General features: G+C 45.8%; 1 protein-coding gene across 1 annotated transcript in view; it reads left to right on the top strand.

Annotated features, from left to right (window-relative positions):
- The window catches only part of HEPH (hephaestin), a 39,076-nt gene that overhangs the window by 11,719 nt on the left and 11,602 nt on the right, over positions 1-15,755 (top strand). Inside the window, exons 6-15 of the mRNA XM_019487872.2 lie at positions 67-321; positions 936-1,104; positions 2,593-2,732; positions 3,914-4,045; positions 4,662-4,873; positions 6,250-6,400; positions 6,745-6,957; positions 9,608-9,821; positions 10,487-10,626; positions 15,362-15,493. Of these exons, the coding sequence (XP_019343417.2) occupies positions 67-321; positions 936-1,104; positions 2,593-2,732; positions 3,914-4,045; positions 4,662-4,873; positions 6,250-6,400; positions 6,745-6,957; positions 9,608-9,821; positions 10,487-10,626; positions 15,362-15,493 (1,758 nt within the window). The remainder of the gene's footprint in view (positions 1-66; positions 322-935; positions 1,105-2,592; positions 2,733-3,913; positions 4,046-4,661; positions 4,874-6,249; positions 6,401-6,744; positions 6,958-9,607; positions 9,822-10,486; positions 10,627-15,361; positions 15,494-15,755) is intronic.

Raw genomic sequence — 15,755 nt, 5'->3', positions numbered from 1 at the left:
GACTTGCAGGCTGGGGCTCAGAAATCTCCTTTCCTGATTTGTGCTTTTAAATCCCTTGGTTTGCAGCTATTAATGGTTACTTGTTTGGCAACCTGCCAGATCTGACAATGTGTGCTGGGGATCAGGTAGCATGGCACCTCTTTGGGATGGGCAATGAGATTGACATCCACACAGCCTTCTTCCATGGACAGATGCTTACCATCAGAGACCACAAGACTGATGTGGCTAGCCTTTTCCCAGCTACTTTTGTGACAGCCCACATGATTGCCATTAACCCTGGGAAATGGCTTCTGAGCTGTCCGGTCAATGATCACTTCAAAGGTAGGTCACGCTTTGGAATCCATTCTACAACCTGTGGACACCCTTCTCTCTGCCATAGTGACCACTTCACATTGTGCAGAACAGCCCTCCAGACATACCCCTTGCTGAAAGGGCTTTTCTTGTAGTGTGGGGTTAGTGGAATTGTTTGACTTGCAGGCATTACAGATTCTGGCAGGTGATGCTCCAGCTTGCCCAGCTTTGGACATCTCAGGGTCAGACTAGGTAGTGGTGCTGCAGGAGGTGCCCTGCAGTTTAGGCTTTTACCTCCCCAGGCAGCGCCTATATAATACACATGAGAATTGCTGAAGCTACATTTTCCCACTGGACCTCCCTGATGTAGGGTCTAGTATTTATGGTAGGAACACTTATCCATTAACTGAGAAAACTCTCCCATCTCATGTGACACTTCAGCACCCCTTTTCAGCAATGCCCAAGTTGAGATAACAGGACTCAGTGCTTAGTGCAGAAGTCACTCTCTTTAATCCATTCTACACCCTGTGGGCTCCTATGGACTGGACAGGGCACTGCCAGCAGAGGGGTCCCCCTCTGCCCTCTGGCAGCTTGGAAGACAGAAGTTTAAGTGTGCATTTGCTTCTTCACCATGTCTTGGGCAGCTGGAATGGAGGCACTCTATGAAGTCAGACATTGTTCTCAGAAAACTCCGGAGTCAGCCCTTACAGGGAAAGTCCGGACATACTACATAGCTGCAAAGGAAGAACAGTGGAATTATGGACCCTCAGGACTTGACCTGAGCACTGAGGAGAGCTTGCAGGAGCCAGGGAGGTAAGAGGTTTTCACATGCAGGGGCTCTCTACTGAAGTCTGTGTCTGAGATGTGCCCACTGTGTTGACAGGAATTTGGAACATCTTATTCAACATAATGGTTAAACCCACTGTTTCCCTGACATGCATTCCTATAGGGCAGATATGCACTGCACACCACAGTGTACTTCAGAGAGACCCGGGCTAGTTCAGGAACGAGGAGCATCATGGAGCTGTGTGTGGGCCATTTCACCCTGCTTCTTATGGAAGAGGCTTCTGTTGGTTCCTGCTTCCCTCTTTTTTCCCTCTCCCTTAAGTAGCAGGAAGCCTACTATTCTGCTAAAATGATGCATTTCTCAGTAGGAAAGCAAGTTTCATAAAAGACACAGGGTGGCAGAGCTGGACTGTAGATTTCTATTCAGCTTTCATGAAGCCATACTATGTGAAATCTCGCAGCAAGCACCCAGCTCTAGCTCTCCTGCATCTGACATCTTTCACACCAAATGAATATCTTGACAGCTGGCATCTGAATGGTGCTTTCTGCTTTCAGAGCATGTGCAAACAGAAATCAATACATTCTCACACCCACACCTAGGAAGTCCATAAATTCAAAAAACCCATTTTACAGTGGAGGAGAAAGTAAACTATAAAGCAGTTGAGTGACATACCCAAGACTATGCAGGGAGTCAGTGGCACAGCTATAGTTAGATTTCCTCATGGTTCCCCAGTCTTGAGTTTGTCTCCCTTTTCTGAAGGGAATATTTTGGACTTGGAGGACTACAAGGTCTTTTTTCTTCTTTTCCTGCAGGAAAAATGATTCAGATAGAAATGTCACTACCTCAAACATCTTATTTCTCAGAGCTCTTTCTCAAGGCCTCCAGGGAAACTTTGAGGACTCAGGGGGAGTGTCTGCATGAGATGCTAAACATGCAGTACCCTAATAACACTTCACAGTAGTGTGCCAAGCAAAAACTGTGCAAATATGCTACTGTACAGTAGTATTAGGCTACTGCTCAGTAATCATCACTAAATAGCCGTGTGTTGACAGTACTGTGCAGTAGCGTGTGTTACTACACATTGATTTATTACTTGGTTAACCAATACTAAACTTAATGTGCAGTAATTACAGTGAATTAATGAATGTGTAGACTCACCCAGGAGCCCTTTTCCCTGTGTGTGACTACTGATATTATGTATGGCTATGTATGGTATTCTGCACTTCCTGTCCCTGAACTTTTGTGTACAGTTGTTGTAAATTTGTTAAACAGCTGTTCTAACCCAAAGTTGGCTGAATTCCAGGGGAGGGTTGGGTGATCCTTATACATAGTCAAAGCGTCAATTTGTAAAGGGCTTTTCCACACTTCAGGATGACAAATGCGACCAAATATAAGATGTTACTGGCCTTGAAACTTCCACAAGCTAAGAGTGCAGGCTTTCTCTGTCACTACCATTATGTGGGGCCCAGGGAACTTCATTGTAAAATCATGTGAAATTTCTTCTCTGTGTTCAGCTCTGCTGAGCAGTTCTTCAAGCGGGGCCCCGGTCGGATTGGGGGAACTTACTGGAAGGCCAGATACACGGAATACACTGATGCAACTTTCCGGGTGGAAAAAGAGCGATTGAAAGAAGAGAAGCATCTTGGGATACTTGGTAGGACCTGCCTGGAAAAAATAACCCCTTTTTCAGCACCAGGTAGAGCAGGGGTGTCAAACAGATATGCTGCGGGCCAGAATCAGCTCATGGAGCCACTTTGTCTGGTCTGATTGCGGGGCACCAGAAGTTAGGGTGTATGATGAGAGATGTGGCCTACTGCAGAATCTGGGGCCCTTGGGATAAAACTGTCAGTAGCAGGAGGGAAATCAAGGGATGATGCAGACCCAGTCACCCTTTGGCTGTTTCACCACTGCCATGACCCTACCTCCTTGGCTGATGGCCCTACCACTGTAGCTTGGAGCAAGCAGCAGGAGCTTGAACCACGCTTTGCCAGAGCCAGAACTGCTGCTGCTACTGCTGTGTGCCCCAAGCTGGTACCACTATGCCTGGCCTGGCTTCAGCCTGCAAGGAGCACTGCAATTCTGATCCAGCCCAGGGCACAAGGTGAGTCTGATGCCCCTGAGCTAGAGCAATCTATCAACAATGCCAATTGGCTGGCATTGTCCTGTAATTTGTAGAAGCAGTAACTTCTGAAAAGAAAGTGTTCCCTTCATAATATCAACTATAGCCATTTAAGCATAAGAGAGTAGGGTAATAGGGTAAGAGGTTTTTTTAAATTTGAGGGATCAATATTATTGGTGGTGGTGAGGGATATATGAGGAATATGACAAATAGACAATCATAGATTAGATTGATAGCTTTCCTGGGGTTAGTGCTGATGGAAGCTTTTTAGGCATTGGTCAAAGGAGACTAAAGGCCTTATCCCATCCCATTGAAGCAAATGGACTTTTGGCCATTGATTTAAAGTAGGGTCAGGAAGTAGTGAGTCGTAGCAGAGAGGAAGAGTAGGGACTACCACAGGATGGTAGTCTCTACTCCCTATCCTTTACTTTAGTCCCAGATGTTAGGACCTGGAAAATCCTTAGCTGAAGCCTCTCAGACAAACTTTTACCTTTTAAATAGCTTCTACCCACCCCTTGCCATCTCCACCTTGATGCCAACAAGCGAACAAGCCTACCTGGCTCAGGTGAAAACAGGAGCAGTTCTGTCAAGCCCTACATTCTGAGCTTTCTGTCCCTGTAAACTCTGTATAGAAACAGCCACTGATTTCCTGCTTTGCCCATTATTGTTGCCCCTCTGTCATCCCATCCACTCACTCACTCTGTTTCTCTCTGCAGGTCCAGTGATAAAAGCTGAAGTGGGAGACACCATCTTGGTGATGTTTGCTAACAAAGCCTCCTGGCCCTTCAGCATTCAGCCCCATGGAGTACTTTATGGGAAGGAATGGGAAGGAGCTATCTATCACAATGGTTTGTTACTCCCATACCATCTAAATTAATGCAATAGCAGCTCCAGCATTGTGGTTTCACAGTGCAGCTGCTCTGTGTCAGATGCGTGCGCTCTCAGAATTCACCAGCTGAGCAGGGCTGGGCATGCTCGGGAACTAGGGGCTGCTGCAGGAGGCAGTACTAGTGTTTCAATAAGGGATGATTTTCCTGTTGACTTATCACTGAACCAGAGCTTCAGCGTGGTGCCAGAAGCAGAGGAATACCAGAGGTTGTATTTTTTGGATGAGATAAAAGCAAGGATCTACCTATTTCTAACCACAAGCACAGGAGAGTATCTAGTATGCTCCAACTTGAATAGTCATAGTTCTACTATCTACATTCTCCTGAGGATTTAACTGGATTTATTTCTTTATTTTGTGCCACTTGGCCCACCTCTGCCATGACACTTTCCATAAATTTGTCCACAGTTGTATGTACAATAATGCATGCCTCTGTCTCTGCTGTACTTTTGACACTCTTATAACAGCTGCCACATTCTACCCCAGCTGCTTTCATAGTAAGTAAAGCAAATCTCAGTCTGAATACAGCTGATAAAGTGTTACAAAGCTTATGTACCATCTTTTCTTGTGTTTTATAGGCCTGTCATGGAATGGAGTCTCTGTTAAACCTCTCCATAATTTCACGTATCGCTGGACAGTACCACAGCATGTTGGACCCACAGCCAGTGACCCTCCCTGTTTAACCTGGATGTACTCCTCTGCTGTGAATCCTTACAGAGACACTAACTCAGGCTTAGTTGGCCCCCTATTGATCTGCAAACCTGGAACTCTGAGTGAGAACAACAAACAGGTATTGTCTACTTCCCTGCTGCAGTAGTTCAGGATCTTTGTCTTCTTAAGAAGAAATAACCGGAGAAATGATGCCTTAGTCCAGTGGTTTGCAGCCTTTTTAGAATCAAGACACTCCCCATTAGACTCGATGCACCTCTCAGAAAATGCTAGGTCTTAGTTTTCACTTGTTTTTTGACTACAGAAAAATACTAGAGTAATTTTTCAGTTGCAAAGAACTCAGAAAGACCACAACAGGTCAGAATGTTTTTACCACTGTGAATTACTATTTGAAGTCTCTGGGTTTATCTTGCGACTCATGTTTGCGTACCTAACAGCGCTAACATTGTGTGCCACCCCACAGCACCCTTGAAAGGATCTGAAGGCACCCCAAAGTGCTGTGGCACACTGACTGTAAATCAGTGCCTTAGGCCAAGTGACACATGAATAAACATGTGCTGCAGGAACGAGGCCAACAGCAGGAAACAAAGCAGCAAGGGCAGAGAGGTGTGCTTGTTCAGTCATGCCAGAACAGCTTCATGCATCAAGATGTCTTCTGGGAGAAGCTAGAGCACTTGAACCAGCTTGACTCTGGGCTTTAAAGGAAATCTTTACCATTTTGTCAAAGTAATGGGCTAGATTTATCTTTGGTTTGATTCTGCTGACAATTACAGGGTTACACTGAGGATATATTTGTCTTGATACTTGTGGGCATAATCCTCTACAAATTCTTCTTATTATAAGATGGTAGTGTCAGAGTGATGTTGTAGTCATGATGGTCCAGGAATTATGTGAGAGGCAAGGAATTCTTACGGTGGTACTTTTGTTGGACCAATTGCATGGTTAAACTTTATTCCAACAATTATATTAACAATGATTGCAAGTTACACACACACATTTTTGTTACAGTATTTTAAATAGTCCCATTTTTGCTGAAATGGGTGCATGTTTTGCTTAAATGGGAGAACATTTTGTGTTTCAAGTGGACATAGTGTCTACTTAAAACTCAGCCCATTTTTAAGCAAAAAATATATATAAAAACAGGTGACCTTCTGGAGGCTTGGAACATGAAAATAGGTGAAATCCTATGGAGGATGAGCATTTTCTCTTGGAATTTCACAAAGCAAATATACATCACATTGGCATAGAGCTAGGAAGGCAGTCAAATGGTCACAATAACTATTCTGAGATAATTTATGGGTAGATAAGATTCCATGAAGGTTCCATGTAGGAGTAAGGGGATCACCCTTTGGCCCTGCAGGGGATGAAATCAAGTGGCCATGTTAAGAAATGAAAAACACAGAACTTGCCGTATGCAAAGTAATCTGTGTTTTACAAGCTAATGGTTGACCCAACTGTTTTAAAAAGTAATGATGATGATTATTATTATTATAACAGAAAGGGATCGACAAGGAGTTTTACCTTCTCTTCAGTGTGTTTGATGAGAATCTCAGCTGGTATTTAAGTGCAAACATAAAGTACCATTTGAAAGTGGAAGAGGCCTCTGTAGAAAAGAATGAAGCTTTCGAGGAGTCCAACAGAATGCATGGTATGGCACTGCTCTCTTATACAGGGTCTGCCACTATCTAAACCTTATTGCTGCAAAATAGAATTGCCAAATGCTGCACTGACACCTAGATATGCAACAGCTGGGCACCAAAAATATGCTGTGAGTAGAGGCAGAGCATAGATAAGGGGATTTGAGGACATAGATAAGGGGATTTTGCCCAGAAAGCATGTCTCAAGCTGATATGGAGTGGATGGCAGATGAGCTCTTATTGGGAATGCACTGCCATCTTCAATTCCCACATTCTCCTGCTCTTTGGGAGCATGTGAACGAAGATGCTCTTATGGCCAATTGTAACTATCTGGGTATTATTTTTTCTCTTGCAGCCATTAATGGATTTATGTTCTCTAACATGCCCAAGCTGGAGGTATGTAAAGGAGACACTGTAGCCTGGCACCTGATGGGCCTGGGAACTGAGGCAGATGTGCATGGAGCTGTGTTCCAGGGAAATACCTTTCAAATTAATGGGATGAGAAGAGATACAGTCAATCTCTTCCCTCACACATTTGCCACTGCCTTCATGCAGCCTGATAACAAAGGTAAATATCTATACAACTGAGAAGTATTTGTTCTCCTGCCCTGATTTGGCTAGATGTGGTATGGTTACAGGGCAAGCTATGCTGCAGACCCTTTTGAGTCCTTCTGAAGTAAACTTCTCAGGTGACAGGCCTGATTTCCTCTGCTCACTCCGAGCCACAGTCCTACTGCTTTATAAATGTATAAACCCAACTGACTTAACAGGTTTTGTTACCTGTAAGACCTTTTTCTTCCAGGAGCCCAGGATAGAATAGGTGGGCAGTGACACAGAAACACCTTGTTCAAAATGGAGTGGTATTTACTGATATGGGGTCAGGGGCTGAAGACAGGAGGGGAATCTTACTTCACCCAGCTGGAGTACCTGAAAAACCATTAACGCTTACTTTTGTAACATTCTCTCATTTTCACCTTAACACTACATCACAAAAAGTGGCAAGAACCCCTCTACCTTTTGCATTAATTTTTTTTCAGGGAATCATGCAGGGTGAAAAAGGATCACACTTAGGTGTCTATGTCTACTTTGGCATCTAGTAAGTGGAATAGGATATGGCCATAAGAGTCCTACACGCATCTTGTCCTAGCAAAATATAACCAAGCTGCCCTTAGCTTAGGTTGCTCCAGCTTTTTCAAGATGCCCTTTTATAAGTCTGATGGGTAGTTTCCATCACCTTGGACCCTGACTCTCTCTCGCAGTCAGTCTGTCTTCCACCCCTTTTTGAATGGTGAATCATTTCACTTTCCAGTGTCTTACTAAAACAGCTTTGTAACTGCTGGCAGTGGGCAGGTGCCTTCATTATAGCTTATAAATTGCTTATTGTGTCCAAGACTTTGCTAAGATACTTCTAATCTAGGCGACTGTGGGCGCATCTACATGTTCATTAATGCACAGTAGTTACTGGTATCCAAGTTGTAGCCATATTGGTCTAGAGGAAAAGGCAATCAGGACTCATAGTAGAGATGATATCTTTTATTAGACCACCAAGACTTTTGCAATTTTTTTTTTAATTGCAAGCTCATAACCACCTGTGAACTGACTGTCCAGAGGAGTTTTCCCTCTATTGACTTCTCTGTGCAATCCTATGAAATATGAACTTTCATTTCTACCCAGAAGAACTTTTACAATCTTTTCTCCAACGCCCAATGAAGTTTGTTTGTGCCTGGACGCTTACAATTAAAGATATTTTTTTGCAGAAATCTAGTTGGTCTATGTGACAGGGTGCCTGGAGCACCCTGCCATGAGCAGAGTGAAAAAAAAAGAAAAACTTACCTCATGGAGCTGGAGGAGCCAGGGTGAACCCCGCCGTGATCGGGATGAGCTGGGGAGCTGGTTGGGGCCGTGGCAGATCAAAGGCTGCCACGGAAGACCCTGATGCCTAAATACAAACTCTGGAAAAGAAAAGTGGCGCAGAAGGAGAACAAAAAAAACCCGGGAAAGTAACACACTGGGCAGTAAAGCGGGAACAACTGGCTCAGGCAGGCAGCCAATAGGGAATGGCCACGATGGACCCAGCTGGAGAGCAGGAGATTTAAGGGATGCCAAGGAGGTAGCTCGGGCAACGAAGGAAGGAGGAAGAAATCCGAGCAGAGAAGGAGAGAAAGGAAGAAGCCCAGTGAAGAAAGGAGAATGTATAGTGGGCCAGAGGGTAAGCACTGGCCCCGTGACTTACCCGGCAAGTTCCAACTGAGAATTGGAGATGGTGAGGAGGCTTGAGCAGCCAGTGAGTCTGATCCCAGGGGGTGAAGGAAACCATTCCAGGGACCTACAAGAAAAGGAAGGCAGGGATGACTTTATTCTCTCAGAAGAGAGAGGAAAAGAGAGAGATGGCCCCGGCCATGAGAGAGTGACAAAGAGAGAACCAGAGACAGAGATAGCTGCCTTGGGAGCCATTCAGGGAAGAATGGGATAAGCAGCCACGTAGACAGAGACCTCAGTTAAAATCCTTCGGGTTAAGACAGTAAAGAATCGTAGTGGCAGTCAACATTGCCTGGAACATCTGGTGTGGTGAGGGCAGGGGATGGGGATGGTGGAGCCCTGCAAAGAGCTGCAGAAACTTTGAGTCCATAACTGATCTCAGTTGCCTCCCAGTAGTGTCCAGACTCATCTCTCAGGACATTGAAGGTGTGGCAGGCAATCTACAAAAACAGGATACTACTGTTGCAGCTGAGAGGCGAGGTGACTCTAGGTGGTGAGGGAAGCCCCCTTACAGTCTAATAAAAGACATTATCTCTACTATGAGTCCTGATTGCCAGTAGTTACTGCGCATTTAGTTCAGTAGTTGCTTAATGAAGCACTAGCAAAATGTGCAGTAACTACAGTTATTGTGCAGTAGCTCCACAGTTTTTTTGTGATGCTTACTGCACAGTAGTCTAACAATACTGTGCAGTAGCATATTAGCATGGTTTTTGACCAGCACGCTACTGTGCAGTAAGTGTTTCATGTAGACGCATCCTATTTTGCCCTTCCTGCTTGGTTCCTCATAAAACCTTGTGATCTCATCCCATAGCAATGAATGCATTGCAACTAAACAAATAGACAGAGGTATGCACAGTTCTCATACAAATAACATGGATGTGGTCCAGTTTTCTGACAGAGTGCGAGAAATGCTAGCTGAGATTCTTTAAGCTGATCTCTTTGTCCGTGCTGCCCTCTAGGGAATTTTGAGATCTATTGCCAAACAACCAACCACTATCTGTCTGGGATGAGGGAGCAGTACTTTGTTTCTGAATGCGGCAAAAAGATTCCTGCTCTTGCCCAGCGCTATGAAGGAGTGAGGACATACTACATCACGGCAGAGGAGGTGGAGTGGGATTATGCACCAGATCGTAGCTGGGAGCTGAAACGATACAACAATTCTGGGAAGGAAAGGTAGAGCTGGGACTTAGGGAGAGGCTGCATGTTCTTCAGGCAGTGCTTCCTGGTAAAGCTTTATACAGACACTTCAAAAGGGAGACTAGCATTTCCAAACCTGGCTGGATGCTTGTGTTGGAGCAAGGGACCTCCTGATCCTTTGCATCTCTGAGCTAAATCCCTGAATTTGTGGTTTCGGTGTCTAAATTTTTGGTCTTGTTTTTCCTCCCTGTTTATAGCATCTCCTTGCATACTTATATCTGAGAGGGGAATCCTGTATCCTCAATCAGTGCCATAATGGGTGCCCCACGGAGGCTGCCCACTGCAGCCAGCTGAGATTAGTGCTTCTATAATGCAGATATCCATCTACACTGTAGAGTAGAATGACGTCCGCCAAACTCACTTCATGTCAGCCAGGGAGCAGCTACTCAGTCATGAGGTACCAAAGTAACTTTAGATCATCATCAACCAAAAGCAGTTTCCAACTGATAGTCCTAGAGGCAAAAACGTTCTGTATCTTCCTACCAACCCTCAGAGCCATTCTGCTCTCTCCCATGGCCTCAGAAATGAAAGCAAGATATTTAAAGGTGAAACCTATTCAGTTAATGGAGCTTTCACAGTAAATGCTCCTTCATTCGTGCATTTAAAGTAGCATTAAAGTAACAGTATTCTACATTTTGCAGCTATGGCAACATATTTCTGAGCAATGAGAATGGACTCCTTGGCTCCAAGTACAAGAAAGCAGTTTACAGGGAGTACACTGATGGGACATTCAAGATACTCAAGAACAGGAGCAGTGATGATGAGCACTTAGGGATCTTGGGTAAGAAAATGTGCAAGTGGTACATCTTTCAGGCACAGTGGGGTCTTAAGCTAGGGACAGACATTCAGAAAGCCTGAGCCTGAATTGATTCAATTTTTGCAAGTTAGTCTAACCTGCCTAGGTTGAACCGGTTTGCAAGTATACAGACATTCCCTCTGAATGGAGGAAATTCAGGCACATGCCTTCAGTGGCTCAAGCGAGAAGCCAGGGGGCACTAGAACAGCCATCCATTCCCTTCACAGTTCTGAGCTGAAGGGGGGCATGGCCAGTCCTCAGCAGGATGCTCTGATTAGGGAGGGATATAAACCCTCACCCTGGCCTGCACAGTCCCAGGCTTTTTCCTGCTCATGGCTCAAGGGGCAGGACTGTTGCCAGCCCCCAGCTAATACTCTGAGGGAAAAGACAGGTATGGTGTGCACGCATCTGTTGATGATACTGAGCTTTTCAGTCTCCTTCTCCCTGCTTCTTCACACTGTCTGCAGCAAACCTGACAGGCAAGGGAGCCAGCAGGGAGATGATAAGACAGTGTTTAGCAGCCCATCAAGAAAACAAAAGCCTCTCTCATTAGTTCAAGCTGTTCTTAAACAGCTTTTTCTAAGGACAGAACGAGGGGTATTACCAACTGGCCTGTTGTTTAGCTCCAAAAGGCCCTAAGCAGACAGTGTCCTGTCTGCCTTTGTTTTGTCTGCCTTTGTCCTGTCCCAGTGAAATTGCAGACACACACACACAGATACCTCTCAGCATTAGCTAACATACCACATGCCTACGGTTCATGTGGCTGGGGTCTGTGCTGTGGGAGGTGGGAAGGGGGGACGGGAATCTCTGCTTGAGCAGCGAGTGGCGAGGCGGGAAGGCCAGGGGGGACTCAGGCAGACCCTGCTGTGCCTACAGTCTCCGCTGGAGCTCTGGCTAGGGAGCAGAAGGGCAGGGCCAGCCCTGTTCTTTGAAGCAGACAGCCCAGCCCAGCCCAGGGCTGCAAAGCATCTGGGGTGCTTGGGGACTCTAGTTTAACTTAAACTAGGAAGGGGTCTGGAACAGACATTGCATAAACCAGTTTGATCCAAATCATAGATTCATAGATTCATAGATGTTAGGGTCGGAAGGGACCTCAATAGATCATCAAGTCCGACCCCCTGCATAGGCAGGAAAGAGTGCTGGGTCTAGATGACCCCAGCTAGATGCATATCCAACCTCCTCTTGAAGACCCCCAGGGTAGGGGAGAGCACCACCTCCCTTGGGAGCCCGTTCCAGACTTTGGCCACTCTAACTGTGAAGAAGTTCTTCCTGATGTCCAATCTAAATCTGCTCTCTGCTAGCTTGTGGCCATTATTTCTTACAACCCCTGGGGGTGCCTTGGTGAATAAAACCTCACCAATTCCCTTTTGTGCCCCCGTGATGAACTTATAGGCAGCCACAAGGTTGCCCCTCAACCTTTTCTTGTGGAGGCTGAAAAGGTCCAGGTTCTCTAGTCTCTCCTCGTAGGGCTTGGTCTGCAAGCCCTTAACCATATGAGTGGCCCTTCTCTGGACCCTTTCCAGGTTATCCACCTCCCTCTTGAAGTGCGGTGCCCAGAATTGCACGCAGTATTCTAACTGCGGTTTGACCAGCGCCCGATAGAGGGGAAGTATCACCTCCTTGGACCTATTTGTCATGCATCTGCTGATGCACGATAAAGTGCCATTGGCTTTTCTGATGGCTTCGTCACACATTGCCGACTCATGTTCATCTTGGAGTCCACTAGGACTCCAAGATCCCTTTCTACTTCCGTGCCACCCAGCAGGTCATTCCCTAGGCTGTAGGTGTGCTGGATATTTTTCCTCCCTAGGTGCAGCACTTTGCATTTCTCCTTGTTGAATTGCATTCTGTTGTTTTCTGCCCACTTGTCCAACCTGTCCAGGTCTGCTTGCAGCTGTTCCCTGCCCTCCGGCGTGTCCACTTCTGCCCATAGCTTTGTGTCATCCGCAAACTTGGACAGAGTACACTTCATTCCCTCGTCCAAGTCGCTGATGAAGACATTAAAGAGTATCGGTCCAAGGACCGAGCCCTGCGGAAGCCCACTGCCCACACCCTTCCAGATCAAAACCGACCCATCTACCACGACTCTCTGGGTGCGACCCTCCAGCCAATTCGCCACCCACCGGACTGTGTAGTCATCCAAGTCACAGCCTCTTAACTTGTTCACCAGTATGGGGTGGGATACCGTATCGAAGGCCTTCCTGAAGTCTAAGTATATGACATCCACCCCTACTCCTGTGTCCAGGCGTTTCATAACCTGGTCATAAAAAGAGACTAGATTAGTCAGGCATGATCTGCCTGCTACGAACCCGTGCTGGTTTCCCCTCAGCATAATTTGACCTGCCGGGCTCTCGCAAATGTGAGCCTTGATAATTTTTTCAAAGACTGCCAAGGATGGAGGTGAGACTGACTGGCCTATAGTTGCCCGGGTCCTCCTTCCTCCCCTTCTTGAAAATGGGGACCACATTGGCCCTTTTCTAGTCCTCCGGGACTTGGCCCGTGCGCCATGAGTGTTCAAATATTCCCGCCAGTGGCTCTGCAATGATGTCAGCCAGTGCCTTCAGTACCCTCGGATGGAGCTTATCTGGGCCTGCCGACTTAAAGGCATCCAGTTCTTCCAAGTGACTCTGCACCATCTCAGGGTCTACGAATGGAAGTCTGGCGCCTTGCTGCTGCCTCTCTACAACCCCAGTGAGAAACTTGTTGTGCCCCTCTCTTAGGAACATTGAGGCAAAGAACTCGTTGAGGAGTTCAGCCTTGTCCCCCCTGTCCGTCACCAATTGCTTCTGCCCATTTAGCAGGGGTCCTATTCCTCCCTGGGCCTTCCTTTTACTCCCAATATATCTAAAAAACAATTTCTTGTTGTCTTTTACTTGGGTTGCCATCCTCAGCTCCATGGTAGCTTTGGCCCGTCTAACTGCCTCCCTACAAGCACGAGCAGAGGAGGTATACTCCTCTTTGGTGATCTCTCCCTGTTTCTACTTTTTATATGCTCCCCTTTTGGCCCGTAGGCTGCCCTGGATTTCTCTGGTTAGCCAAGGAAGCCTCCTGGCCCCTTTCCCTCTTTTTCCTCGCATTGGGATTGTCTCCCTCTGTGCCTGAAGGATCATTTCCTTAAGGCACAGCCACCCTTCTTGGGCTCCCATCACTTCAAAACTCCTACTCTGCAGTGCGTCCTTGACTAATCGCCTGAGTGCAATGAGATCAGCTTTCCTAAAGTCTAGCACTTTCACCCTACTAGTTACTTTACCCACTCGACATCTTATGAAGAATTCTATTATTTGGTGATCACTGTCCCCCAGATGGCCACCGATCTGTAGGTCCCCTACCATGTCATCCCCCGTTGCCAATACCAGATCCAGTAAGGCATTTCCCCTAGTGGGACCGTGTACCTCCTGTGTCAGGTGGAGGTCCTGTACACAGGTTAGAAACCTGCGTGAACGGTGGGACTTTGCTGTCTGCGTCTCCCAGCAGATGTCTGGGTAGTTTAGGTCCCCCATGACTACCGCCTCCTTAGCTTTTATGGTCTTGTTAAGCTTTTATGGTCTCATTAAATCAGTTAAGTCTGATGCTACATTCAACCAGGTTCATCTTAAACCAGTTTCAGCCATTTTGAAACTGGTTTATGTGCACTGAACTTATGTTCTGTTACAGGTTTAAATTGGTTTCTGATCACTTAAACCGGTTTATGTGTAATGTCTGTCCCTAGTCTTACTGTCTAAGAGCAGATAAGACTAAGATCACTGGAGGGATGGACATATGATCAAATTCAAGTGAATTAATAGGGAGAAGGATGTATTGCTGAATGGCTGATGTAAGGTAACTGTATGTTCATAATGTTCATGGTAAGTGAAAACTACATTGACTGCAATAGGGCTATGTTGTCTATGTTGTTTTTTGCTTGTCACATAGTAACTGTGCAGGTAACAGTTTCCAAGCATCAGTTATTTTTCAATAATTCCTGTTCCCCTGTTAATTCACTTGAATTTGAGTAATTGTCCTGTCCCTTCACTCTACTCTTGGTCTGCCCTTTTTATGTCTGTGGGCAAGTCGGTACTCACAACTGTTCTTCCCCATGTATAAAATGGGAGCAAATTCAACTGTTTCAAAGTTTTCTGAAAACTGCACATGGAAATCTCTAAGTCTTAAAGAAACTTCTCAGTTCAGCATTATTGAAGAGGGCACCAAGCACTATAAAGCAGTAGAACAAACACTGATGGCCAATCCGGGTCCAGAGAGGGATCAGTTCCCCTACCTCCATCCAGTATAGCACAAGCAATGTGAAATGATGAGCTATATAAAATAACATATCACTCTGATTCAGGTACAGTCACAGATGCCAGCCAACTTATACTGAGTTCTTCTTAAGCCAATGGGAGGAGTGGAGGCAAGAGGGAGAGGAGGGGCTGTATGTGGGTGATGAAGATGTCTTTTCCTTTGCATTACAGTAGTGCTTAGAGATCAGGCTCCATTTGATTTCTGAACCAATACAGAAATGCATTCCTTGGCCAGGAGTCAGCCTAAGTTTTTAAGTTCATCTTAAATCTGTGTTTACATATAATTTGTTGGGGGAAGATATGATGATGAAGAATTCCCCTCCTATCTCCAAATTAAAGTGATATCAGTAGCTGATAAAGAGAAGGGCAGTCATTTGGCCATCCTGGGCAGCCTCGCAAATGTCATCTTGTCAGGCCTCAAAATATTTTCTTCCTGTCTCAAGGTCCTTTTATCTGGGCAGAAGTTGGAGATGTCCTCAATATTGTGTTTAAGAACAGTGCTACCCGCCCCTACTCCATTCATGCACATGGGGTACTGGAAAAGAATGATGGACAGCTGGAAGCTGCAATGCCTGGTGAGTCTGTGGCCAGCTCTTAGTTGCCTGGGCTAACTTATGTACATGCTGATAATGATGCCTTCTCCTCTCCTGGATGGTTTTTTTTTCGGTAGGTTCATGTGTGTTTCTTTTTTCTTTAATGTGATAACATTTAGGGTCAAATATTCACTTTCAGGTTGTTTTTTCTTTTCATCAAATGTGCTGGATTGGCAGCTTTGGAGAGTAACATTCTCTTTTTACCCATCGAATAAGTGTAGCGCAAGTTTCTTCACAGCTCCCC

Source organism: Alligator mississippiensis, chromosome 8 (genome assembly GCF_030867095.1).
Source record: "Alligator mississippiensis isolate rAllMis1 chromosome 8, rAllMis1, whole genome shotgun sequence".
NCBI classification, from domain to species: domain Eukaryota; kingdom Metazoa; phylum Chordata; order Crocodylia; family Alligatoridae; genus Alligator; species Alligator mississippiensis.
The sequence above is the reverse complement of the archived record's forward strand: the minus strand, read 5'-3'. Positions and strand labels throughout refer to the sequence as shown.